Source organism: Dermacentor andersoni, chromosome 7, assembly GCF_023375885.2.
Source record: "Dermacentor andersoni chromosome 7, qqDerAnde1_hic_scaffold, whole genome shotgun sequence".
Classification (NCBI taxonomy): Eukaryota; Metazoa; Arthropoda; class Arachnida; order Ixodida; family Ixodidae; genus Dermacentor; species Dermacentor andersoni.
In genome coordinates this window covers 112762142-112789449 of record NC_092820.1, presented here as the reverse complement: position 1 = coordinate 112789449, position 27308 = coordinate 112762142, and the positions used below count along the sequence as shown (strand labels likewise).

The window sequence follows — 27308 nt, the reverse complement described above, 5'->3', positions numbered from 1 at the left end:
AAACAAGGCAAAATAAACATGTATCGCAATCACAGATTTACAGAATCCTAGATCCCGCCCCTATTCCATCCACTCCATCCGATGTATCGCGTGCGATGGAAGGCGGCGCGCTTTTCTCCTTTGCACACGCAAGACTGAGCCACCATCGTCGGCTCACCCATTCCACCCCCCTACTCTTTCACTCGCACATACAGCGTGCGGCGCGCGGTCACGACGTTATTGCCCTATGGATGATACGAAACATGAGGGCGACGGCGACAGCAGGAATGCGCCTGGAGTCTTCATATAATTGCTATCACAATAATATAATTATAGTATCCGGCAGCCGAAGCGTGCCGTGGCCGATTACTTTCCGCAAAAGAAGTAACGAACTGTCGCCATACGACAATTCGCTGCGCCGCAACAATGTATCTTTTTTTTTTCCTTTTGGGGGGCGGGGGCACCGAAATGAAAAAAAAAAACGCAAATGAGAGTATGTTGGCCACAATCCAATGAATACTTTGGGCACCTAATGTGGCTACCGAATGAATATCGAAGAAAACGTGAGACGCTTGGTCCACGGAGAACCATACGCATAGTGCTCGGTATTTTACACCGGCGAGACAAGACTTTCCGGAGAGGTTGCGCTCAAGGGAACACGGTGTAATCCATCAAGTCTTCACAGTGATGGTGGTGAGCGACCATTGTTCCTTTTTCTCGTCTGCTAGCCAGAAAGCATCCGAAACTCTGCCAGGCGAAAATTCACTAGGGCCAGAGAAAACCAAACGCGCACCGAAGTACGCCGCGCGGTGGTTTCGGGGCAACACAAGAAAAACGCATGCGCTCTGGCTGGCTCTGGCAGCCCGCGGGTAGGGTAGCGAGAATAAAAAAATTGAAGAGGCTCAATATGTCCTCACGATTAAAAGTCAAAGTAGAAAAAATAAATAAGAACGTAGTTACCCTGGCTGGCTTTAGTGTCTTGAGATAGATGCTTTGGCGTAGGTGAAAAAAAATGCTGATATTTTTTATGCGACATGACGGCACAATTGAACCACCACAACGCTTCGTCTCACAGTATCTCGCTGCGTGTTTTGTCAACTTGTCTGATAGTGTGTTGATTTGGCTTGTCTCGTTGTATGTTCCAATCGAAGACTTGAAAAAAGTCAATGCACCTTTGGCGTCAAATGTTTATAACAACATTAAGCCCACAAAGTTCCGGAATTGAAAATCTAAAGCAAGACTTTGGAAATATCAATGCACCTTTCGCCACGGCGGCCACATTTTGATGAGGGCGAAATGCGAAAACACCCATGTATTTAGATTTAGGTGCACGTTAAAGAACCTTTCGACTTCCTGGTCATCACGACTAGATGTAGGAGCGTAGACCTGTACAACCTTCATTTTGTACCTCTTATTAAGTTTCACAACAAGACATGCCACCCTCTCGTTAATGCTATAGAATTCCTGTATGTTACCAGCTATTATGAAGCTTTTATGAAGACGTAGAATCGGCGATGAGTAAAGTCAAAACAAAATACACTATACTGATGGGCGACTTCAATGCCAGGGTAGGCAAGAAGCAGGCTGGAGACAAGTCAGTGGGGGAATATGGCATAGGCTCTAGGAATAGCAGAGGAGAATTATTAGTAGAGTTTGCAGAACAGAATAATATGCGGATAATGAATACCTTTTTCCGCAAGCGGGTTAGCCGAAAGTGGACGTGGAGGAGCCCGAATGGTGAGACTAGAAATGAAATCGACTTCATACTCTGCGCGAACCCTGGCATCATTCAAGATGTAGACGTGCTCGGCAAGATACGCTGCAGTGACCACAGGATGGTAAGAACTCGAATTAGCCTAGACTTGAGGAGGGAACGAAAGAAACTGGTACACAAGAAGCCAATCAATGAGTTAGCGGTAAGAGGGAAACTAGAGGAATTCCGGATCAAACTACAGAACAGGTATTCGGCTTTAACTCAGGAAGAGGACCTTAGTGTTGAAGCAATGAACGACAACCTCATGGGCATCATTAAGGAGTGCGCAATAGAAGTTGGTGGTAACGCCGTTAGACAGGAAACCAGTAAGCTATCGCAGGAGACGAAAGATCTGATCAAGAAACGCCAATGTATGAAAGCCTCTAATCCTACAGCTAGAATAGAACTGGCAGAACTTTCTAAGTTAATCAACAAGCGTAAGACAGCGGACATCAGGAACTATAATATGGATAGAATTGAACAGGCTCTCAGGAACGGAGGAAGCCTAAAAACAGTGAAGAAGAAACTTGGAATAGGCAAGAATCAGATGTGTGCGTTAAGAGACAAAGCCGGCAATATCGTTACTAATATGGATGAGATAGTTCAAGTGGCTGAGGAGTTCTATAGAGATTTATACAGTACCAGTGGCACCCACGACGATAGTGGAAGAGAGAATAGCCTAGAGGAATTCGAAATCCCACAGGTAACGCCAGAAGAAGTAAAGAAAGCCTTAGGAGCTATGCAAAGGGGGAAGGCAGCTGGGGAGGATCAGGTAACAGCAGATTTGTTGAAGGATGGTGGTCAGATTGTTCTAGAGAAACTGGCCACCCTGTATACGCAATGCCTCATAACCTCGAGCGTACCGGAATCTTGGAAGAACGCTAACATAATCCTAATCCATAAGAAAGGGGACGCCAAAGACTTGAAAAATTATAGACCGATCAGCTTACTGTCCGTTGCCTACAAAGTATTTACTAAGGTAATCACAAATAGAATCAGGAACACCTTAGACTTCTGTCAACCAAAGGACCAGGCAGGATTCCGTAAAGGCTACTCAACAATAGACCATATTCACACTATCAATCAAGTGATAGAGAAATGTGCAGAATATAACCAACCCTTATATATAGCTTTCATTGATTACGAGAAAGCGTTTGATTCAGTCGAAACCTCAGCAGTCATGGAGGCATTACGGAATCAGGGTGTAGAGGAGCCATATGTAAAAATACTGGAAGATATCTATAGCGGCTCCACAGCCACCGTAGTCCTGCACAAAGAAAGCAACAAAATCCCTATAAAGAAAGGCGTCAGACAGGGAGATACGATATCTCCAATGCTATTCACAGCATGTTTACAGGAGGTATTCAGAGGCCTGGAGTGGGAAGAATTGGGGATAAAAGTTGATGGAGAATACCTTAGCAACTTGCGATTCGCTGATGATATTGCCTTGCTTAGTAACTCAGGAGACCAATTGCAATGCATGCTCACTGACCTGGAGAGGCACAGCAGAAGGGTGAGTCTGAAAATTAATCTGCAGAAAACTAAAGTATTGTTTAACAGTCTCGGAAGAGAACAGCAGTTTACGATAGGTAGCGAAACACTGGAAGTGGTAAGGGAATACATCTACTTAGGGCAGGTAGTGACCACGGATCCGGATCATGAGACTGAAATAACCAGAAGAATAAGAATGGGTTGGGGTGCGTTTGGCAGGCATTCTCAAATCATGAACAGTAGGTTGCCACTATCCCTCAAAAGGAAAGTGTACAACAGCTGTGTGTTACCAGTACTCACATATGGGGCAGAAACCTGGAGGCTTACGAAAAGAGTTCTGCTGAAATTGAGGACGACGCAACGAGCTATGGAAAGAAGAATGATGGGTGTAACGCTAAGGGATAAGAAAAGAGCAGATTGGGTGAGGCAACAAACGCGGGTAAACGACATCTTAGTTGAAATCAAGAAAAAGAAATGGGCATGGGCCGGACATGTAATGAGGAGGGAAGATAACCGATGGTCACTAAGAGCTACGGACTGGATTCCAAGGGAAGGGAGGCGTAGCAGGGGGCGGCAGAAAGTTAGGTGGGCAGATGACATTAAGACGTTTGCAGGGACAACATGGCCACAATTAGTACATGACCGGGGTAGTTGGAGAAGTATGGGAGAGGCCTTTGCCCTGCAGTGGGCGTAACTAGGCTGATGATGATGATGATGAAAGAACCCCAGGTGGTCTAAATTGCCGGAGTCCTCCAGTACGGCGTGCCACATAATCAGAAAGTGGTTTTGGCACGTTAAAAAAAAAAAACAATGCACCTTTCGCATCAAAATTTTATTAGAACTTTATGCCCATAAAGTGTCAGAATTGAAATCCAAGCGCTGCCGATTCCGTGGCCTCAGCGAGATGCCGCGACGAGCCCGCCCGCCACGCCTTTGGAACTTTGTGCTCGGATGGAGCTCCTTGCGTCACGATATCTGACACCCGGTGCATGGGCGTTGCCGCGAAATCCAGCGCGATTTCGCAATGTTCGCGCTAAAATGCTTTTTTCGAGCGTGAAAAGGACATTCTAGACAAAATCGAGCATGATTTCCGGCGCCGGGGGTTGTTTTGGCCGGCGGCGCATGGACAGCACGAAAAAATTCAAGGTGAGGGGCGGGGGGGGAGGCTGATGGTTTTGGTGGCCTTAGCGTCGTCGCTTTGAGCTGAGCCGTCCACGTCTCGAAGTTCGGGGCGTCGTCGGGAGGCAGTCTTTCTGCGTGAGTCTTACGGAAGAAGTCCCAATCGACCCACGTGTACGACTTGGCCTTCCTGCGCCGACGGTTGGGAAGTGTACGGAAGTGGTCGCTACCGAGATCTGCCGAAAGGTTGGACCAGCGGACGTCAGCGATGTTCTTGACGAAGCAGAGATCCGGGGTGGTGTCTCTTTGCGTGGACCTTCCGGTGCGGGTGGGAAAAGCTTTGTCCGTAATGAGGGTAAGGTTCATGTCGTTCGCATTCTGCCAATTCTGCCGACACCCCCAAGCTCGTTACGCTTGGGGGTGTCGTACCCGTAGCCCCAAGTGCGATGCGTGGCGTTAAAGTCACCTGCTAGTGGGTTGGAGCCGGCGAAGCGGATGGCTTTCTGAAACAGGCGTTTGAACCGTTGTCTGCAGTTGCGGGGGTTACTGTACACGTTGAGGATGTACACGCTTCGTCGAGACACGTTGCCAGGGAAAATCTCTACCATGACGCATTCAATTTCGGGCCTGTCGAGGTCATGCGCTAGGCAGGATATCTTGTTAGATACCAGCGTGGCGGTATTGCGTCCTACCGAGGGTCCGGGTAACCACTGGTATCCGGAGAACGTGGCAATGGGTACGGTTTCTTGTAACAAGATGACGTCGGGCTTGGCTTCGTGGCTGCGGAGATATTGCTGCAGGGAGGTTTTCTTCAAGGCGAAGCTCCTGCAGATCTACTGCCAGGTGCGAAACGCGTCATTTGGACTGGCCATCTTGAATCATGTGGGGGTCGGCCTGGGCACCCGGCGGGTGGAAGGGGGCCGCGCGAGGGGTCGACTGGGAGTGGGTGTGCTTTGCGAGACTGGCTTACCCTTGTCGATGGCGGAAGTGACGACGTGTTCGATAGTGTTCTACTTGGACCAGCCGATTACCGTGGGCCGCGAGGGTGGACTACACGAGGGCCTTGTCCTTGCCGAGGAAGCGGATACTCTCCCTAATCGCCGAGAGCGTGCTCTCAATATCTCTAATTCGTGATTTAGATCAGACTGATCGCGGGCGACCGGGCGTCTTAGGTGCGCTCTTGCCATCGTCGTTACCGGCACCTACGGGTTGCGGCATCGACTGGGCGACTGTATTGGCAGCATTGGCGGCGGCGGGTGTAGTGGCGCGCGCGCTCCTGTCATTTTTCAGTTCAGCGATGGCGGCCGTGAGTTTGCGCATCATTTCTTTCATCATCGGGTTTTAGAAATGCTATCTCAGGTGTAGTGCGTGTGTCGTGCTCTGGGAGTGAACCCGACCCCACCTGTGATGTAGCGTTTCCGCTTCCCTGGACAGTGTCCGCCCAAGTGAGGGTGCCTCGCTCATTCTTATTGGAGTTGCCTGCAAGTGGTAGGGCCAGCGGGCTCAGCGATCGTTGGGTGCCGGACCGGAGCCCGAACGCTACCTGGGACGGCCCCGCGATGCCGATCCAGTGGGGGCCCCGCGTTGCGCACTGCGGGAACGGGGCCGAGGACCGCTCCGGGATCTCGATGCGTGTTTGGAGCGGCTTCCAGAAAGGCCCCGGGACCGTCTGCCGACGGATCGGCTATCTCTTGGAAGTTGCGCGAATGCATCGCCCCCAGGGTTAGGGCAAACGTCCGCGCGATGGCCGAGCCGACCGCAGACGTAGCAGATGCCTGCCTGCGGTACAGCGTGTACTGCACCTGCACCGACCCATATCGTACGAAAGTGGGCACGCGATGCCCGTCGAAGGGCTACGATTACTGCGGTGGTACTGCCGATGCGCTTGGCGGCCAGGGCTAGTGGATTTCTGTCGTTGACGCTCTTTGCATCAATGTCCGTACTGTGAAAGACCAACCAATTTTCTACAATTTATAGCGCTGCAGTTTATGCTAAGGCCCCTATAGCATCAAAAAATAGTTTTTTACCCGAGAAATGGTGCTTTTACTGAGGTTAAGCACCTAGACAAAGTGTAATTAGAATGTCTATGGCACCCCGCACTTTGTTACGGCTATGTCAGAAGCTTGCATCCCTCCATCTATGCACATTTCTTGGCTCCACATATATAAATACAATAAAACAGAAGTCACGTGGCATGCATCTATAATGGCCATAGCCATAATGATGCAATGACAATAAATGCCGAAGCAGCATGCTAGTGTGAAATCAGTGTATTAAAACTTATTGACTAAAAGCACAAGCAATGTCATTATAATGTATTAATCAGCATATTTTAGGCAATTTGCTTTTTCGAACTCGTTTGCTGTCAGAAAGCATGTTTATCAACTGATGTTGAATCCAAAGTTGAAGAAAAGTGGTACCTGTAGTTTTGAGATCATCAAAATTGAAGTTAACAATCCTTATTTCTTGTCAGAATATATTAATCTTAAATGAGTCACCTAAGTGTGCCATTCAACACAATTTGAGAAAATTACTGCACATATGATGCCACACTGTGTTGTTGAATATCAATGCACTTCTAATGGCATCAATATTTCATGCCATTAAATCTGCCCATAATACATGTGCCTAGCTCCGTATTTGACATACATGAATTGAAACGGACACACCATGCACACATGTTCTTGTTTCATTTATTTTGTCCTTTGTGTGAACACTACAGCACAGTAAACAGAACGATACATTTGGAACTTTTTTTAATTAACCCTTTAGGTGCTGTGGACGAGTCTTACTCGGTTACAATTTTTCTTTCAATAATCACTGGCTTGGGTGCTCCGTCCAAGTGCCAATAACGGGCTGGGCTGCTCCAATCCACTCGACGTTTTGGCTAGTTTCCTCTGGCCGTTGGGGGTCCTGCAGACTCTGTTCATTTATGTTTATCCAGTAGAGATATAAAAATTGTCGCTGGCAGTCGCGTGTTTACGGGCCCACCATGAAAGCGCAGCTTTCGTTTTAGTGTGTCAAGATTAGTTGCTTCACCATAAAAGCATAGATAGCGAAGGCGGTGTTTTCTGTGCTATTGACACACCTAGTGACTCACCTAACGAAGTTACATGGAAGGAACCTACTGCCAACACCGCCTTGTTCTAAATTTGTGCATATTTAGGCACAAGTTGTGAATTTGCTACCCTCAAGTCATAATATACTTTAAATCTGCGAATAATTTGCTATCCAGATGCACAATAAAACAAAATAACATTTTCTGAATGCATTTCTGGGTTTTTGCCAGTACTTAAAGGGTTCTCGGATTTTACGTGCCTCAACCACAATCTAATTGCGAGGCATGCCATTGTGGGAGATTCCAGATTAATTTCTGACCACCTGAGGTTCTTTTACGTGAACTTATAACTAAGTACACAAGCATTCTTGCATTTCAGCTGTATCAAAATGCCATCAGCATCGAACCCATGACCTGGAGCTAAGCAGCGAAACTGTGTAGCGCTGCTTAGCTACTACAGCGGATACATTTCGGAAAGGGCCTGCTGATCATACACTACAGTATGTAATGTTGGCGCACTTCTCTCTCACATCTTTCAACACAACCTGAAGGCAAGTTTATTTGCAGAGCTGACCGCTTACAAGCATCCCACCAGGTGAGCGAGGCATGGAACCATATCGTAGTTCTCAAAGCAAGGAACACAAAAGAATGTGTTCAGCAATGAAAGAAAGGAGCTGATCTCACATCTTATTGGCCACTGGAAATAACTGTCCAAAATGCATTGCAGTGGGCTTGTAAGTGAATAAAAAGCGTCGAAGTTACTGTACCTCAAACATCCACATATAGAGCATAACACGGTGATGCGAGCACAGATCTGTCAACTGAATAAGGCCAGAGTGTTCCTAATATTGACAGGCAGGCTGGATGACATCCTTACATGGTATGCATGACTACAGCACAAGGGGCAGAGAAGCACAGCTTAGCGTTAGGCTTGCTATGCATTTTCTGCATGTGTCTTGTTCTTCTGCACTATATGTGTATTACCTCCTCTGTTTACTTATGTCGTGATCACGGGTGCCAACTACACAGTGCGATTAAGGCCGAGGCAAGCCAATGCACAGTTATTATACTGCAAAATGTGAAGCGCTTTATATCGACTCCCGGAAGGCAGGGCGCGCCACCAGACAGCTCAAGGTCGGTTGAAGCACGCCTTTGTAACAAAACGACAGCTTCTCACAGGCTGACGCACCGTGAGCGTATACTCCGGCGGATTTCATGTCAGGTCATTCGATTAAATTAAGCGTTTCCTACGGGCGAACGGTGAACACGGGTTCGATGATACGCCACGGGAAATCGGCAAGAGTGCATGGACAGTCATGTCATCCTACGTGACTGGCAGAGCAGCCCTCCTGAGCACCAAATAACCGTTGACCTGGTCGGCGGTGAGCAGGCGCAGCCGCGCGTATTCGTGACGGTTTGCGTAGCGCAGCTTGGTCTTCGGGTCCGTGTACGGTGCCACCAGGCCGGTCATGTCCGAGTACTTGCGCCAGGGGCGCAATGACGGCGCTGCCTCGAGCGCTGCGTACGCTCCCGGTTGCAGGCGCTCCGCCGTCACTACCTGCTTCAGGCTCTTCCAAACGCGCGGCTTGCTTTTGGTCGAGGCCGAAGCCGCGGACTGCGACTGCTGCTGCGACTGCTGCTGGACGGACTGTTGCTTGGAGCTCGTCGACGGCTCCTTCGAGGTACTGGGCCGGTCGGATTCTTCGTCCTTCTTTTCTGGCTCTGGCCTGGAACGCTTCTTGCCCATGGCTGGCGGTGTCGAAGGGCTACTACGTCACCGAAAGACGCACATGGAAGGGCAATGGAATCGTTATCCAGCAGTGCTTTCGCAGTCTTTTTAACGCTGCGAATGCGCTGGTGGCCCACAGTTTTCTGCAGCGAGAAATGCGGGATACAATAACAAATCACTAGGTCAAAAACGTTAAGGGCACAGACCGCTACATGCCGCTACTTTCTATGAATTCGCGCACACACCACGGTGGTAGCACACATCGTGAAGCACCAAAGGCATTGGAAGCACACACACTCCTATTTGGCTCGCGCTCGGCTTGGATTGAAACGGACCGTCTTTCGGATCGAGTCGACATTTGGGCTATTTGGCAATTCACCAGCGGTCGCCTAGAGCAATTGCGTAGTGCTAAGCGTAAATTCAGTTTCTGCGCTTTTCGGGCGAAGAGTTTATTTCCTAGACATTGAACTCATGTATGCTAGTCCGGAACTTGGAGTATGTTTGATGAGTTTGATGGCACGTGTGAATAAAGTGGCTTTTCTTGGTTTTCTTCTTCAATTGTTAGACGGGCCAGCGTCAGCCGATTTCGGGTGGTCCTCGTGTGATCGTTTTCTCAAGCGCATTCAAAGGCACTGTTCGCAAGTCGCGTAGCTCCAGCAGCTCTTTACGTACCGTTTGACTCATTGATTTGACTATTATCAGCTGTCGGACGGCGTGCTCCCGGCCAGTGGGCCATGTGACACCACCGGCGGGGGGTGTGAGTGGGCGTTTTCGAACACAGCGGCCGAAAAGCGAGGCCGGCGGCGGTCGCAACTCGTCGCGCCAGATCGTGCTGTCTGCTTCGTCACCGCGCCGTGATGATGACTCTTCAGGACGGCACCGATGAAACAGCAAACTCTGCGGACAGCTCGCTCAAGGTAAGCCCGGCCCCAGCTGCATTCTCAGTTTTTAAGCAATCGTCGGGGGAAACGCGACGATCATGTTAGGCCTACCGGCCTGGGACGTGTTTCAATACTGGCTCTCCGAAACATGCGGCCGTGTAAGTTCGTGACCACTTTTCTGCTGACCGTTCCGTCCAATTTGCGACGTGGTCCTCGCGTTTGGGCCCTGCGGTTTCCCGACGGACTGGATTATCGCTTCTACTGCGCATTTTAAAGTTTGTCAACCTGACTTTTTGCAAACCTGTCGCCCCTTTCGGCTTGCTTCGTTCTCTGCGCCCAGATATGTGTCGCAGTTAACGCTTTTCCTTGTCGTAAGCATCGCGCGCTGGTTGTGTTAGTAACGCTGCACATCGCTTAAGCCATAGCGTCGTCGAAAATGCCGGCCGGCACGCATGTGTTGGTATGCGCAGCCAGCTTCCTGGCATGTTTTTCCGGAGCTGCGCTTTGCGCCCGTACATTCTTGCGCCGGAGGCGTGTCGCCGTGCTACGACTACATTGTCAGCTGCAGAGGCGTTCCCAGACAGCGTATGTGTGTCCGTTGAGCGTTGACCTCTCGAGCGAAAGTTGGTGCAAATCCGTCACCGCCTCCTGCTGCTCCGCATACCAGCAGCTGTCCCATTTGTGTTGCCGCTTCCCGACCACACTTGTGAAATGCGAAGCCGCCTGGGCTAGCCTCGCTGTGCGCCATGGTATGTTTTGCTTAGCCGGGTCCATAGTGCCGTTGTCGCAACCGTTCTCCGTGCCGCGTTTTTCGGTTGAACGTCCGCAGTTGAGGGCGGTTTCGCTTGCGTATCGGGGCGTTGCGAAGCAGGTGCAACTTGTTCGTTGCCCAACTCGATCGCGCTTCGTCCGTTGCCTCTAGTGAAGACCACCGCGCGTGTAGATTGATCTTGTCGAGATGTCTGCCGCGGTGTATTGAGCTGTGCTGCTGAGCACGAGTTCGCAGGTTCGACTGCCGGTCGCGGCGTTCGTGTACACTGCTTTTGGGCTCTTTCAAGAGCTTCAAGTGGTCGAAATTCATCGGGAGCCGCCCACTACTATGGCGTTTCTCATAGACGACGTGTTGCTTTGGAAGCGTTCACGCCAGTATTTTTTTCCTTCTCTAAACAAGCTTATAACCGTCAATAACAAACGCAGTGCGACAATACATGGTGTTTAAACGCGTTCGTAAGCTATAGTGGAATGCCGACACATGTTTAGCGAACCTTCGATTTATCAATTCATGCTTGTACTGCTGATTTTGAGTGCAGCCCAGTTCTTGCTCACGATAATGGTGGAGAAAGCGGTATCTGTAGTATGGTTTGCACTTATGACAGTCGCACTAACATTGAAATCGGAGGCAGGAAATGCAATGAAGAATCTACATTTGTCAAGTCCACTGATGCATGGTGCACTTCTTCCTTTGTGAACTGAGTAAGAATGCAGAACGGTTAATTCCGTTGATTCAGGACAATTGTCTTTCGTTCAACATTACGCTCTTTTGCCAAAAGCAGCTTGTATGACACTTATTGCCAGTGCATTCATTCAATTTCCCTAGCGCTGCATCTTATGATTCATCTTTGTATAATAAACCTGGGTGCTTCTCAAAGCACCTGTACTGAAGAGTGTAGGTATTTGTGTTGAAATGCCAGTCGGCAACATTTGGCGGCAGCTGCTAATTAACGAGGATGGCAGTTATAGAACATCTGGCAGCCACCTTTTAAGCTCCACAAATTGTGGGAAGGCGTGCTCCTGTGGAACCAGTGGTGCGTCTTTGAAGCAGTTGACGAACAATCAAGAGATGCTATCACTGCTCACGATGCATGCGTTTCAGATGTAGTGTGCAAAGAACTTGTTCCCGAGTTCAGCTGGAATGCACCCATGGTAGCGTTCCTAAACAGTAGCAGTAAATCAATTTAGACTTGCAGGTTCCTTAAAAACCTAATTTGCACATTTAGAAGAGATTTGTTCTAGCAAAAGAAGGCAGACGGTAATTCTTGTTTTGAATTTTTAGCCGTAACTGTAGTGCCAATGCCAGTGTTGTCATTGGTTTAGATGTTTTGATGTGCTTGGTCCATTTTTAAGAACTTACTGAAAGGTGCCAGGTTTATTCATTACTTTGTAGCATAATGTTATGTTTTCTTTGAAACAAATGGTTAACTATTCACGAGCAGAAGCTGTCAAAATCCACGGCACAAGAAGCTGGGATGTGCAATAATAAAAAGGATGCGTCATGAAATTAATGCAGTAGCTAACAAAATAGCAGCCATCTTTCAGATAATTGGGGACAAAGCGTGTACAACAAAGAAAAAATTCTAAAGGTGGCATTGTGCATAGTAATAAGCTGTTGTGGCAAAAGTGAACAAACCGCTATTACATAATGAACTATAAAAAAATAAACAATAACAGTAATGAGCAAATAGTCACAATAGGCAACACAGTAAAAAAAAGGTTATAAGTATCATAGTGAATTACTTACACTTCTATGATGTTTTCCAGCATTTTTCAGATTATAGTGTTCGGACCTTTATAGCAAAAAAAAAAAAAGTAAGAAATGTCAAGTCAGTGCTCGTTTAATACTTTTTCCCAGTGTCTGTTTAGCATTCCCTGCTGTGGAGGTCATGCTACCCACTTGCATGAAACTTGTATGGCGAGTACTCTATGCTGGTTCCCTCTGTTCTGTTGCAGATGCGGTCAGACACGATTGACTTAGCGGACCAGTCCCTGCTCGTGGACATCTCGGACGCCCTGAGCGAAAGGGACAAGGTCAAGTTCACGGTGCACACCAAGGTACGTGTGCAAATGGCAGTGCGGGAAAACGGCAGTCACCTTTGTGTGTCTGATGCAGTGTGTGCTTGCCACAAGACCCCGCTGAAATTGTTTTTTCTTTTTTGATAGATTACTAGAGGATGACTGTAGAGCTGGGAGGACGCAACAGTGAAACGAGCTGCTAAAAGGGAATTGATTAATCGGCCCAACACCGCTTTGTTGCGGGCTAGTTTGACAAAGTGTGATCTTGGTGCCAATGAAACGTGGAAAGGCTGAATGTGTTGTTGGGGCTGCAACATTGTATAAGAGGATGTAGTGCATGTTGGGCTCGAAGAACTTTCTGAGGGCAACACTATTGCAAAAGGCTAATAGCTGGGAAACCACAAGACAGGCAGCCCAAACTTTTTAGTTAAGCTGATGGGGCAACCTTCAGCTTTCTCAGGTGGTGTCGAAAAAGTTGCGGCCATGATGTGTATCTGGCTTTCTGTGATCGGCGCATGCCATGGGCAACAGCGTAGCTTTTACGATCAGCTTTTGTTACTCGGATTAATTCGTAGCTGGGGTGTGGGTATAGACGCCACCTACAGCTGGGAAAGCTAGAGATGGCTCAAGCTCACATTATTTACATCCTTGAATAATCATTTCCAGAAAAGTGTTTCTAAAAAAGCTTTCCTGGCTTTTCTTTCTTTTGGTGGCCAACTGCAACAAGCTTTCACTTTTGCCATATTGGTGATAAATGAGTAGTACTCTATTGAAACCACTTTGGGAAAGCTACAGGCATGATGGCGAATAGTGCACGATGCAAATGAGGCATAGAAAAAATGTGAAGGAAAAGAGGATACAGCGCTGTTCTTGTTTGTCGCGTTTCTTTTGTTCCTTGCTTGGTGTAGTGCACTGTTAGAACGGTTCTGTTATTAGAACTACTAAAACTGTTCCAACTTGCCCAAATTATCACTCGGCAGGGCTGGCAATTCCTTAATTTATTAGCAGCCTTTAAATAACACCTTAGCACACGTCTCCACCTGATGGTGAGTCGATCTGATGCTAGTCCCAGCGAGCAGGTTTTCCAGACCTGCTGAAATTTTGATATTTTTCAGTGCCGTGTGAGCGCCACCCAATCTAGGGCGTTGCACTGCGAAGCCACACATTCAGAGTCATACGTCACTTCCAATCTGCAGTAGTGGCAGGGTTTCTTCGTTTTGTTGTCTGCAATTTAATCTTATATGAGCTTTTCGTGAGGCATCCACTTGTATTTCAGATGTGAAATTTGGCACAGAGGCTGCTTTATATTTACAGTATCTGAAGCTAGGCTATTTACGTGGTCAAGAATTTTGTTGCACTAGACCTCTACGTGCTCATTGAAAGTGATGTACAATGTAAGGGCCAGAAATGTATTGAAAAACAGTTAGTTGAAGAATGTACACACACTAATTTATTATAATTAACAAACTTTGCTTCTCTGCCCAGTTTGTGCAAGAGCATTAGCCCCTTGGTCCAGTAAGTCGGTTACCTCGGGTGTTGGGAAGAACTTTGAAATCAAGGCAGCTGGCATTATCTTGTACAACGGCCTTCATGCTCTGTGCCACAGCAAGTCCCAGGTGTTGGGGCTGAGGCAGAGTGCAACTACGTGCCCTCGTCTCTGCCATGCCCAACACCTTGCTCCAAAAATTATGGACTTGAAAAATCGGGCAGGCGCTGTTGCCGTTACTGTATTTCTCTTTTCTCAGCTTTGAAAGAAGTTCACTTTCTTTTTCTTTTTGCTTTCAAATTTTGTGCAAGAATGCCACCATAATAACTTGTACCAAATACGGACCATGGCTGGTTAAAAAAGAAAGTGCGGCCTGCCGCGTGCATCGTAAATGGTGTCGCCCACCGCGGCACAACCATTCGGGGATTGTTGTCTGGGTCGCCTGTGGAAGCCGACGCGTCCCATCTCAGATAGCCAGCGCAGTTTGGCCCAGCCTGGCGGCCGAGAATGCAACTACTGCTGTCACGTTCGCTCCCATCGCAGCCCGCTTGACTTGGCAGGACGCATCTCTTATTTTACCCAGTGGCTGTGCGAGGACACTATTTTCCTTGTTTATGCAAATTATGCTCATCCTACCATCTGACGCAGAGAAACCATAGTCACTTTTGTTATAAGCATATGGCTATGTGTACATATGCTTCACTACATCTACTAATTAGATAACCTCCTTCACAAATAAAGGTTTGGTTGTTATGTTTCATGAAAATGAGCTAGTTTCATGTCTGCCAACAGTAGCACGTATTCTGTGCTGTCATATACCATCACGCACTTATTTTTGTTGCAGACGACGCTGCCTGATTTCCAGAAGCCAGAGTTCTCAGTGTTGCGGCAGCATGAGGAGTTCATCTGGCTACACGATGCTCTGGAGGAATGTGAAAGTTACGCAGGCTTCATCGTGAGTATTGTGGGAAAGATTGGATTGTCCAGCAAGTGAAACATTCAAAATTGTGATTAAGACTTAAACGGGCTAGTTGGCTGCTTGCTTGATGGAACATGGTTATAACGACGCGTCTTAAGGACAGGATGCAGAAAGAATGCACACAGGATCGGCGACTGTCTTGTGTACATTCTTTCTGTGTCCTGTCCTTAAAATGCACCGTTACAACCATTTTCCATCAATTCAAAATTCTGTTGTAGCCATGTGTGCTTCCAGATGCGGCGGCCACTTTCGTGGCGTTCTCTTCATTATACCACTACAGTCGAACCCACCTATAACGATGCAGGTTTTAACATTATATAGATTATAACAGTGAAAAGCTGCTACACTGTCCACTTTTGTATGTTTTCTATGGGGAAATAACTCTCTTACTACAATGTCCCCATGCTGCGTTATTTGTTATAACTGTGAAGTCTGGCTGCTGAGTGTCCATGCCGAAATGTAATGGAATGCGAAATCCTTGAAAAGAAAAGAAAGTGAAATGCGAGCCCCTGCATGATCGCTCGCCACCCAAACTGCCGCCGCGCGCTTCTCTCCATGAGATGCATGCCAGCCTCGTACGCATCTTCCCTGTCGCCCTTCCACCCCTCTGAACACGAATGTGCCCATAGCTCTGCACCGCATCCCCATCCGAAATACGAATGGACGGCGCCAACTGCGCTGACAACGCGGCCGGCGCTGCTCCCAGATTGCTCGCCGGGCCCCCACAGTTGGTTGTTTATCTTATGGCCCTCATCCTGCGCAATTCTGCGAACGGATTAAGTCGCTCATGTTTGTCTTTGTTCGTTTCATTGAAGTCGTTCCTGGCCACATTTTTCTCTGCCTCGTTTGACTCGCTGCTGAAATGGAAGATGGCTGCTCCGCCCGCTGATCATCGGCAATGCAGGACGTTGCCGGTGAAAACAAAGTGCACTGCTACAGATTAGGAAACGAAATGCTTCTAACCGACGAGGCGATAGTCCCGAACATGCTTGCATCGGATAGCGACAGTGAGGACCACGACGTACCCGCATCAGCTGTATATCGCACCCGTGACATCTACTACTTGCACCGTCTGCATGCCTCGGCCAGCTGTTAATGACACCACAAGCAGTCCATGCGTGTGACAGTGCGAGAGCCTTTGTTGCGCAGTTGTTTTGTGAAAAGTGGATGTTGTCGCAGAGTTCCTCTTCGTAGACCTGCCATGGTGGCTAAGTGGCTTTTGTGTTGCACTGCTGGAGTGCAAGGTCGCGGGTTCCATTCCCACACTCGGTGGCTGCAGTCCGGTGGCGGCAGATTCCCCTAGCGCATTTGTGCTTAGATTTACGCTTGCATTAAAAAACCACAGGCACTCCAAAATAGTCCTGACACCTCCACAACAGTGGCCCTTGTAAGACACTGTGCAATTTCGAGACGTTTACCTCTTTGAGTGCCAATATTTTGTTTATTCAAAATTTAGTCGCAATGCATTTCTTGTATCTTCAGAACTGTGAAAAGTGTTGAGCTGTAGAATGACTTCAGTATTTTTACATCTTCAGTTGGTTTTGTCAAGTTTACAGAAAGCAAACTCCATGCAAGGATTCCCTAAAGGAAAATCAAATATGAGAACTAATTCATGTCTAGCGTACTTGGAAAAAACCAGTCCAGTCACTTGAGAAATATGCTTGTTGTTTTAACATTCTGAAAAAGCCACGCAGAAGCGCAAGGTAGACAAACTCATTTAAGTGAATGATTTCCGAAAAGCTTCATTCTCTATCACTGCAAACGGCGTCATCCGAGGTCATTGCTGGCGATTCATTCTCGGCACTAAAGCCTTACGATTCACTGAACTTGTTCGAGTTTTGTCCACAAAATGTACACGCAAGAAGCGACGCTGTCCTGTCGGCGCTTCACACCATATATAGCACTACAATCCCTTCGAGTGCTGTTGAAAAAGCACTGATCTTATCTGTAGACATTGCGAATTGCACTTATTAGTTCCCAAAAGCTAGCACCACCAACCCAATTAACCGGCAAACATAAGCATGCGTGCGTGTTGGATGCTTCCCGACATGTGGCCGAGCCACAAATATGCGAATTTGACTCTACGCCCGACTTTGACCACTATGCCGATCAAGTGCCTGTCGCCCCTTCTAGACTCCCTCGTGCGCCACGCCTGTGCTCTCCTGTTACGTCGGCGTAAACGAGCCAGTCGTTTTTTTCCCTCTCGAATCTGCGAGGTGCCTTTGCGCTGGCACCGGCCGAAAGGATGCATAAAGCATTAAGTGCGCTTGCTTTAAACACGTGCGAGAGTCAGATTGTAGTCTCCAAAAAAACTACAGTACGGCCATTCGATCATAGAAGTGCACAGTAGCAAAGTTGGTTACGTGATTTGCATTGTAGCATTGATTACGGGAGTGCATTCATTGCATGAGTAGGTACAGTAGGTATCCATGTTGCGTACGTATATGGCATTACATTACAGTGCAGCTTATGCATGTGTTGGCTTTGTGGTCATAAAAGTACTGTGGAATCTCGTTGATACGATTCTCACGGGCACCGAAAATAAAAACGTATTATCCAAAAATCGTATTATCCAAAACGGACTCCAAAAGATCGCGAATAATACATACTTGGCACAGAACTTGCTTTTATTAAAGCACTTTAAAATAATCCGTCACTTTGCGCTGCACTTTTTGCTTTTCGAGGTCCTGCAGCAAGCTTTTCTGGAACTCGTAAAAACGAGTAGCAGTTTCCTCGCTGAGCTCCGCAGACGCGACAAAGCCACGAAGCCCGTCCAAAGCTTCGAGAGCACGGTCAGTATTTAATGGCCGACGATCGCTGCTGCAATCTCCGGCGTCTTGGTTGTCATCGTCGTCGCTCTCCTCTTCAGCGGTAACATCTGCAATGATGTCTTGGACGGTGCGCAATTCACATGTCGCCAGTTGGTCGTCCGCCGATACAAACTCTTCCGGAGACGCGTCGACATTGAGGTCACCCCAGTCCGGGATGTCGTCGAGTTTTTCTTTCAGCGATAATGCTTTACGCTTTCTAGACATGGTGAAGCGCACGGGTGAAACGCGGCACCAAAACAGAAGAAACGATAAGGGCGAAGTGCAAGCTGAACGCTCGAAACACCAAAATGGCAACGAGAAATGGCAAGCACAAAGCCAACAAAGCCTACAGCATCGTCAATGCATGCGCCAATCACTGCTTCTTGGTCACGTGATTTTACCGTGAGTACTATGTCTTAGGATAGATGGCGCTAAAAACCTTCGGTGCGTTTGGTGTGCGAGCTTGCGAAAATTGCTCCCAGAGGCCGCCACACTGCTGCAGGCGCTGTGCAGAAGCACGGCCGGACTCTAGCCGAGCTGAGCCAGGCCAAGCCTCGAGCATACAAAGCGTGCGTCGCCGCGTCTTTAGTCCGCCGTGCCTGTCGTTTCGCTCGATGTTAATTTCAGTAGCTCTGCCCACCCGCTTCAAAGGACTGGCTCTGATGTTATCATCATACAGAAGACGTTTCCGGGATCGTATTATCCAAACCGACGTGGAAATACGATCGTATTAGCCGTACAAAAATGCATTTACCTCTATAGGGCATCAGCCGGGAACGAAAAAAAAACGTATTATGCCGAAAAACGTATTTAGCCGAATCGTATCAACGAGATTTCACTGTAATTGCGATGGCACAGCGGATCCTTTTGGAGCTTGAGATTCTTATTCTTGGAACCGAGTGTTGCGAGTGTGTGCCAGTGAGTGCAGCCGTTCTGCGCTCTCGTACTGCAGATTCCACCAGCACCTCCTCGGCCGGACTTTGACGCCTCTCGGGAGAAGCTTCAGAAGCTGGGTGAGGGCGAAGGTTCCATGACCAAGGAGGAGTTCACCAAGATGAAGCAGGAGCTCGAGGCGTGAGTTGTACTCAACTGCCTCCTCGTCCCTTGCGGTTCTGCTTGGAAATTGTGAATGCCCTTGGAGGTTGATATCTAGGCTGTGTAATGGATTTCTGGAATGAAGCCGTGGTAATTTGCTTGCTGCCATTCAAGGAGCACTTTACATTCCATCCCGTAAATACACGAAAGGCAATGCTGTGAATGTGAGAGCAAATTTTCACACTGCCTGCATCTGCTACAAAGGATATGCATCACAACTCTGAAGCAAAAAATTTCTAGATGGATAATTGGATCTAACGTTAAGTTCGTGCATTTTAATGGTAATGTAGAATGAACTATTGCATTGTGGGCCTAATGGTGGTGGTATTCTCGGACAATCATTTTGAGGGATACTTTTATGAAATATTGTGTGACGTAAGTGCCAGACATGTCAACATTTGTGGACATGAGTGTTTCTAGCACTGTTCTATAAAAGCGTGCATGGCACTGTGCCAAAAGTGCTGTCAATCATAGACTCCTGTGCATCTAACGCTAGTCGCATGAAATCTTGAACGTATCTCTGAAAATGATCGTCCAAGCGTACGGTGCCAGACCTGAACCACCTTACAAGGAAACATTGAGTCATGCACTTGTATGACTACAATATCTGTGCAGCTTTTTGTAGCAGTTCTGTATTTACAATCAGTTTGTTACATATTGGAAAGATGAAAGCATAAGTAAATGTCAGATGGCAGTTAAATACTCATGCAACAAACTTCAGTGTAATGAAGCATTTCATGTAACGAGTCATTTTGCTTAGTGTTCTGTCCATAGAATGCTGTATGTTTAGCCTCTGTGTAATGAAATAACACTATGTCCCTCTATGTAATAATACAACACTATACGTCCCAAGAAACACAAAGCTACTTTGTAGAAAAGTTGTTACAGTAAAAGGTCAATTTGAATTCCGAGGGAATGCTACAAAAATTTGAATTATAGAATCATACAAAATTCAAACAAATGAAAGTTAGAAAATATCACTCGATTAAGGTGCGTATATAAGCCGACGCAGTGTGAGCGTGCACACGCTACGTCACGTTGGCGAGAACAATGTCTGTAGTTCGACGCACTGGCACAGCCAACGCAACCGGACGTGGCCAATGCGGTGTGATTTGCCCGACATCGAGATGGCTCTTGCTCCATCCGCACGTTCATCACACCGACTGCGCCAAGCTACAATGCAAGGCGTGGAGAAAAAAGGTGCCCACGCCGCTTTGCCTGCATTCGCAGACAGTTGTTCAAAGTGGCATGCGGGTTGGGGATCTTTTTGTGCACGCTCCGAAGAAAGCAGCCAACGGCACACGCGTCGAAGTATAGAGGGGGTGGCATTTCGGCTGGCACAGCGCAAGCGGCATGGCACGACAGGTCACAAGCGACGTGCGCTGGGAACATCGTACTATAAACATGCCTTTGCGCCGCCAGAGAGAGAATTCGCGTTGAGAAACAAAAGGTTAGCGCTATCTTCTGCAGCCCTTGTGGGAGCATGGCTCAGCGCCAAAAAGGAGGGGAACGAGAGAGAAAAGGAGCTACGAGAGAAGCGGCTGGCCTACGCGGGCCGCGAAAACAAGAGCTGTGCTCGAAAATGCACTCGCGAAATGCACAACTTGCTGCGACATTGGTCCCCGTTGCACACTCCTAGCTGCACCAGCTGCACGTTGAATTCCACTATCCGTATAGGTGGCATCCAAACACTTATCCCAGTGATACTTTCCTTTGAGTAACAACCACGAATCTCAAGGGCTACGCTTTTTGTTACTGTGAGCACCGACAAACTTCACGGCCGCCATGTTTTAGACATTATCTGTCGGGTGGCATGCAGTCAGGGGAAGCTCGCCCTTGGTACACGCAAATCTCGATAATTCGAACTCGAAGGGGCCCGAAAATGTGTTTCAGTTAAATAAGTTTGAATTGAAAGGACTTGTTTTTGAAGTATTTGTGCACCATAGCACGTTGCTTGAACAGTGCGAGTCTCGAAATATGACTGTGTGTGAGCACACAGTGAGTGAGGTCCTCGAAACTGCCCATGCTGGCCAACGCTCGCTTCCTGTTAGCAGATGAAAACGAAACTTGAGGGAGTGGGCTAAGCTAGTGCTAGGCCAATGGGGCGGGTCTGGCGGTACCGGTGTGGATATTGTCGAAGATGAGGGGGAGTTATGAGGGACGGTGCGAGGGGAACGGATTTGCTTTCCCGCCAGCTTACTGAATGGTGCTAATTACCGTAAGAACTGGAATATAGGTCGAACTTTTTTTCAAAAAACCATTGCGAAAAGTCGACCCTCGACTTATATACCGGACATTGGCGGAAAAACTACGGAAGTCTTGCAACAATGGGCGGATGAAGTAAACAGCCGCCTTCGCCATCGCCATCATCAGCAGCGCGGCGTTAGTTCTTTATTCTATGGTGTGGCGACATTGTGGCACCGGCATTTTGCGTTTCCACTGTCGCAAAGTTATATTAATTAAAGGCTGCATTTTCATTTTGTTTCAAAATGAGCGGAAGCCGACGTCAATTCACCGTCGCCTTCAAGAAAAAGGCGATTGAGTACGCGGAAGCCCACGGCAACCTGGCAGCACAGCGCGAACTTGGAGTATCCGAAAATAGCATTCAGTAGTGGCGGAGGTAAAAGCAACGTATTACAACTTGCAGCAACCAAAAGAAAACGTCGTTTCGTGGCCGGATCGCAGCGGACTGCAGAACTGGAAGGCAAGGTTGCGGAGTCCGTCCGAGAGCTGCGTGTAAGATCGCTGCCTGTTGTCGAATGCATTCGTTTGAAAGCGGTAGAGATCGCACGCGCCTATGGACTGGACAGCGAGAAGCACTCGTCATCCGACTCTGTTCAAACGTGTTGCTCTGATTCGGAGTAGCGCTTGCGGACTTCGTGCCCTTCTGTGTACTGTACACCCGACGAATTTTTAACAGTATCGCGCGACCGTCGACCCGCGTATTTGTCAGCACCTTTTATCATCACGGCACGGAGCGGCGAAATAGCGAAAGTAAGGGCATGTGTACACATGCGCGTATCTCGTTTGTTTCGCTGCTCATCGCCGTTAATACGGTGTTGACAAGCACATGGGTCGATGGTCGCGCGATATCGCTAAAAACATGGCCAGGTGCACATGCGAGCAGCATTTAAATAAATACTGTCACCATTGTGCAACCCGCTGAGTCGCATTTGTTTATAGGTAAGGGTGTCATGTCTTTCGGTACTTTTGCCACTGAAAGATTTTTTTTTCATTTTTAGAATTCGTTAGTTGGGGGATCGACCTATATTCCGGTCAGACCTATAGTCCGGTTTTTACGGTATCTTTGCGACCTACTGTCACCGAACCAGCGGAGTTTCCAAGGCCTCTGCTGCTGGGCCTCCGCTGCTGCTTCCCTCTGTGTGCTCACATGTTTTTTTCCTTCGTCTGCTGACAGATCGGCACTGTGTTTACCGTGTTCGCACTGCGTTTATAACGCAAGCCATGTCTTATCAAGACGACGAAGTGGTTGCCGCTGATCATAATCATGTTGGTGTGCTCCCTTCTGTTGCGGCATTGCCGCGTTCAAAAGACAAGAATGACATACTGGGTGTTGCCTTGGCGTCCTTGTATGCAGGGTCATTCTTGTCGTACAGAATCTGATATGGCACATTGTCTCCAACAACCTTTCCATCAGGATGTGTCGATTGAAACGTGTCATTGTAGAAAAAAAAACAAGCACGAACGAGACCAACCAAGCCTACCAAACACGAGCGAGAGCTTACGCGAGCAAATGATAGCGCGAAACGAGTGGTCCGGCTGAACCAGATGCGAGTACGAATAGAGTGGTCGGCTGGGTTCGCATGATACCAGTTTCCAGCACGTATGTCACTGTGTGGACCACCCTTGTTGGTGTTCGCACGTGGCTCGCTTGCTGCCGCGACGAGTCACTAAAAATTGGCTCATGAGCGGTCCCTCCCGCGGCGCGGGCTTTGCTGCTAGTGTGGCTGGGTCATTACAGCGGGACACAGAAACAGCGACCTTGCCATTTGAGAGCGGGTGAAGTTTCCACCACGGTTCCTTTTTCCATGCGGTGCCTTGAGGGATTTCTTCTAAGTCTTTCCTCTATGCCGGGGTCGGAGGCGCCGCCGTGTGATGTGGCATGCTGCAGAGAGCATTGTCAGAGGGCGGTATGTTTGAATTAACCATTGTAAGTGCTTGTGCGTTCAAATTAATGGGCGTTTCCACTCATTGAAATAAACATAACTATGACGGGACCACGGCGCCAGTTCAAATAAACTACAAGTCCGAATTAAGCATGTTCGAATTAACGAGATTTGACTGTATACTCGTAGCGGTACTAGACGAATACGCGTTGATCTGGCGCGAAAGCATGTGCGCAGGCTGCACTAACAGCAGTGCGCGTGAAACGAAGGTTGCGGGCAGTCAGCTGGCAAATACCACAAATACGTATAGCAATGTTGGTAGGTGCGACTACTGGTAGAAACTGAAAATTGACGTATGGACAGATTCAAAAAAAGAAATTTTCAAAACAGTTTTAAATTGGTAGTGTCGCGGAGTGTGCACTTCACGGCGATTTGCATTGCGAGGGGCGAACGCAAAATGAACGTGCGGCCACGACCGATCATTCTGCGGTGATGGAGTTGTAAAAAAATAAGAAATTGATTTTACCGTCTAAGTTTGTTTTTGGCTTCCCCCATAATTCACACTGTAACGACCCTTGTCAGTGTCCGAAAAAAATCTGTCGGCGACTGTATTTACTATCCGCACACAAACTGAAAAGCTAGAGCGGTAATATAGGTTCTATGCAGGCCACATGCCTGCAGCGCCAGGCATTTTTCTGTTTCTTGTTCGTTTATTCGGTCCGTGTCTCCTCCTCCTCTGCATCGCCCTCGTCACTCTCCCCTCGGCCTGCATGCCTCATCAAAAAGTGCGCTCACTGCCTCGCTTGTCTGCGGGATTTCCCTGCAATTGCAGTGTAATCGGTACTTTGTCTCTTGTCGCTGCACTATAAGTGTTGTGCATATACATTTTCTATGGGAGTCAGAAATGACCACGTCATGTTTGGTCCAGCACTATAAGCAGACATGCTATAGGCAGCCTGAGCTGTACAGTAGAAGCTCGTTGACACAACCCTGTTTAACATGACTTCCCAGTGTCAACACTCACAAGCAAGAACACAAAAAATGACCCACTATGGTTATGCCACCCACCGTGGTGGCATAGTGGCTTTGGTGTTACATTGCTAAGCTGAAAAGGGCGAGCACGAATTTTGGTCATGGCAGCCGCATTTTGATTGGGGGGAGAAGTGCAAAAACACAGCTGTGTATCCTTCATTTGGTGCATGTTGAAGAACCTCAGCTGGTAAAAATTAGCCGTTAAAAAATCCAGAGTGCCCCACTATAGTGTGCCTCATAACGGTATTGTGGTTTTTGCATGTGAAACCCCAGAATTAGTTTTTATTTAAACAGAAAATTCTTGAACGGTTAAGATTCTTGGAAAACGGCACCAACGTTCAGTAAATTGCCAAACAGTGATTGTATTGACATATTTTCTGGCTGCTAGATCCCACGAGAACAAAAACTGTGCAAGGTGCGCTATCGAGAGCAGTGGGTGCCTGTCATGGCAGCTTCCCACAGTATTCGCCCACCTGTGTCGCACGAAAATGTTGACATGCACTCAGTTTCCTCTTCATACCAGCATATCTCCTTGCAGGGTATCGCACATCGCATTCACAGCTATTGCCGCCAACCCTATTGTGATAAGCATCTTGTTTCACAGCGCGTGTGGCATTGTGCCGTTGGAAGTGTACTGTATGCTTTTAATAAGTGATATCCTAAATGTGCCGGTGTTTGCTTCTGCAGGTGGTGTGAAGTGAACGTCATGTTTCATTGTGGTGGCATTGTATTCTAGCGTTGCCGACCAGCTCAATTTATTTTGTTTCCTGTCACCGTCTCTAAACATTATGGGATAGGAAAACGGTGCGCATTACTAGTTGCCAGGGCCCCACCAACTCAGTGCGTGTTGGCGTCAGGTGTTGTAGGGATTCAAACAATGCTTTGTATTATGTAGATGTCAGCTGCAGTAGTCTGTAAATATTTTTAGTGACATCAGATTGTACGTTTTCCCACTTAGAACATTGTTTCTCACATTTTTTTTTTCCAATACGTAAGAACGAGTTTCTACTGTAAATCGGGTTTTCAGGGCACTCTAACGCTTCCTAATATTCTTTCTCGGGATTTGAGGTCCAGCACATTCGCTTCATGCAAAGTTAAAATGTTATGTTGGGACTCCTTCAAAGTGTTTGCACCTAAATGAGGCTGCCCCTAAGGGAACCTGCAGTTCCTGTGAACATCCATCTTGCAGTTCCGTTTGGCTTACCTTTTTTTCTCTGTGCAAGTAGTCAGCATAGACATTTATCCATCCACTGCTGCTGTTCCCTTTCTCTCACTCTCGTGTGCAGGGAGTACTTGGCGACATTTAAGAAGACAGTGGCCATGCACGAGTTGTTCCTGCAGCGGCTGGCCCTGCACCCTGTCTTCCGTACAGACTCAAACTTCCACGTCTTCCTTGAGTACGAGAAGGAGGTAGGCCTGCTTTTTTCTTCTTTCTAGCCCCCTTTTGTGTAGTTAAGCAACCGCCACTGTGATACAGACATGTCTGGATTAGACTGGCTAATGGCTGGCTGCAGTGAGTACAAGTTGAGAAATCTAAGCACTCGTGAAAACGTCATTTGAAAACTTCTTTCATTAAGCTGTTTCATACATAGCGGGCAAATGTTATTGAGGCTAGAGACTTTTCTCACTGCTCATATTTGTGACCAAGCAATAGTGTGTCACATATCAAAAACATACCATATTTACCCTGAATTTATGCCGGCCCCGATTCTAAGCTGACTCTTGAAAGTCCGAAGCCAGGAAAACAAAAATGTGCCTCTAATGTAGACTGAACGAAAAAGCAAGGACAGTGTACACAAAATGCAAACAGCATGTATTGAATATGAACATGCTGAGCTCATTTTGCGTTATCGGAGCTGCCAGCCTTGTTGCTATATCTTTGGGTATATGCCATCCCCGTTGCAGTGCATGCAAAAGCATCTCCCATTGCCCCCTCCAACGACGGAAGTTTTTCTCATTGAAGTCCCGCTCGGCTTGAACGTTTGACGATGCCTTTGTGGCTAGCATAACTTATCGTTCGAAAGCGGCACTATAGAGGCATCGCCCGTTTGATGTCATTGCAATGACTCTACGCCTCGTCCTGATACGACGCAGGTCAAAATGGCGATGCTGCCTGTGTACGTCAATTGGCTACTGGCACGGTAGTAGTGACTGCGATACTGACTTCTCTAGGTGGTGCTGGCTATGCACCATGTTTATCAAACTGGCATGTTTATTAAAATGCTCGAATCTAAGCCGACCCTAGAGTTCTTGTATGATTACTTGAACAAAAAATGTCCGCCTAGGTTCTAATAGATATATACATATGCGTCGCGTAATTTGATAGTATTGAACAGCTGTGCCAAGAGCAGTCCTCTGCGTTTCCTGTTCCAAAAGTGCATTTTAGCAAGAAATTGCACCGAGCCTGTGCCAACAAAGTATAGGAATGAAAGCCTCATTCGGTTCATGCTACCTTGCTAGTAAAACCAAAAATGTAAAGTGTGCCATCATTCTCCCGTAGGGCAGCGGATACAGACGATGCCATTGGTCCTCAATCTGTTGTTTTCATTCTTTGCTCTGGCTAGGTTCTAATGTACCACTGCAGTGCAGTCTTGTCTCTGGCAGCTGTGCTGCAGTTTTGTGTTCCTTATACTAGAATGTCGGAGTTTGCCCGAGGAGGCCATCAGATAAAAAAAATTCAGTAGAACCCATCTCGTGATGACCGTTGACGGTATTGCGTTAGCATTGAATCGTTATAGTGACACAATGTGTTGCCTCCATCGAAATGAGTTGTGTGAGGTGTGTACTGCAGTGCGACTCCTTCTCGTGCTTCCCTACGAACACTCGGTGTCATCTAGCACTGCTGCCACAAATCCTCCTAAACGCATCGTGCGTCAGTGCAAACAGAGGCTTAGAAACGAGTCGTGAGGCATCCGGGCTACTCTAGTGCGCTTCGGTGATGATTTGATTTACAGTCGCCGACCGATTTTCCGGACTCCA

General features: G+C 47.7%; 2 protein-coding genes across 4 annotated transcripts in view; one reads left to right on the top strand and one right to left on the bottom strand.

Annotated features, from left to right (window-relative positions):
- Positions 1–7015: 7015 nt before the first annotated feature.
- On the bottom strand, positions 7016–9458 carry LOC126533970 (uncharacterized). Its single transcript, XM_050181178.3, has one exon. It carries the CDS (start codon positions 9145–9147, stop codon positions 8725–8727), a length of 423 nt encoding a protein of 140 aa, XP_050037135.1. The 5' UTR covers positions 9148–9458; the 3' UTR covers positions 7016–8724.
- Positions 9459–9581: 123 nt separating this feature from the next.
- Snx6 (sorting nexin 6) overlaps positions 9582–27308 on the top strand; it is a 39896-nt gene continuing 22169 nt past the window's right edge. Inside the window, exons 1-5 of one of the 3 annotated variants that reach the window (XM_050181175.3) lie at positions 9582–10046; positions 12738–12839; positions 15131–15241; positions 19028–19149; positions 25616–25739. In XM_050181175.3, the coding sequence (XP_050037132.1) occupies positions 9987–10046; positions 12738–12839; positions 15131–15241; positions 19028–19149; positions 25616–25739 (519 nt within the window). In that variant the 5' untranslated portion in view covers positions 9582–9986. The other 2 variants (XM_050181176.3, XM_055072521.2) reach the window with 2 other exon arrangements.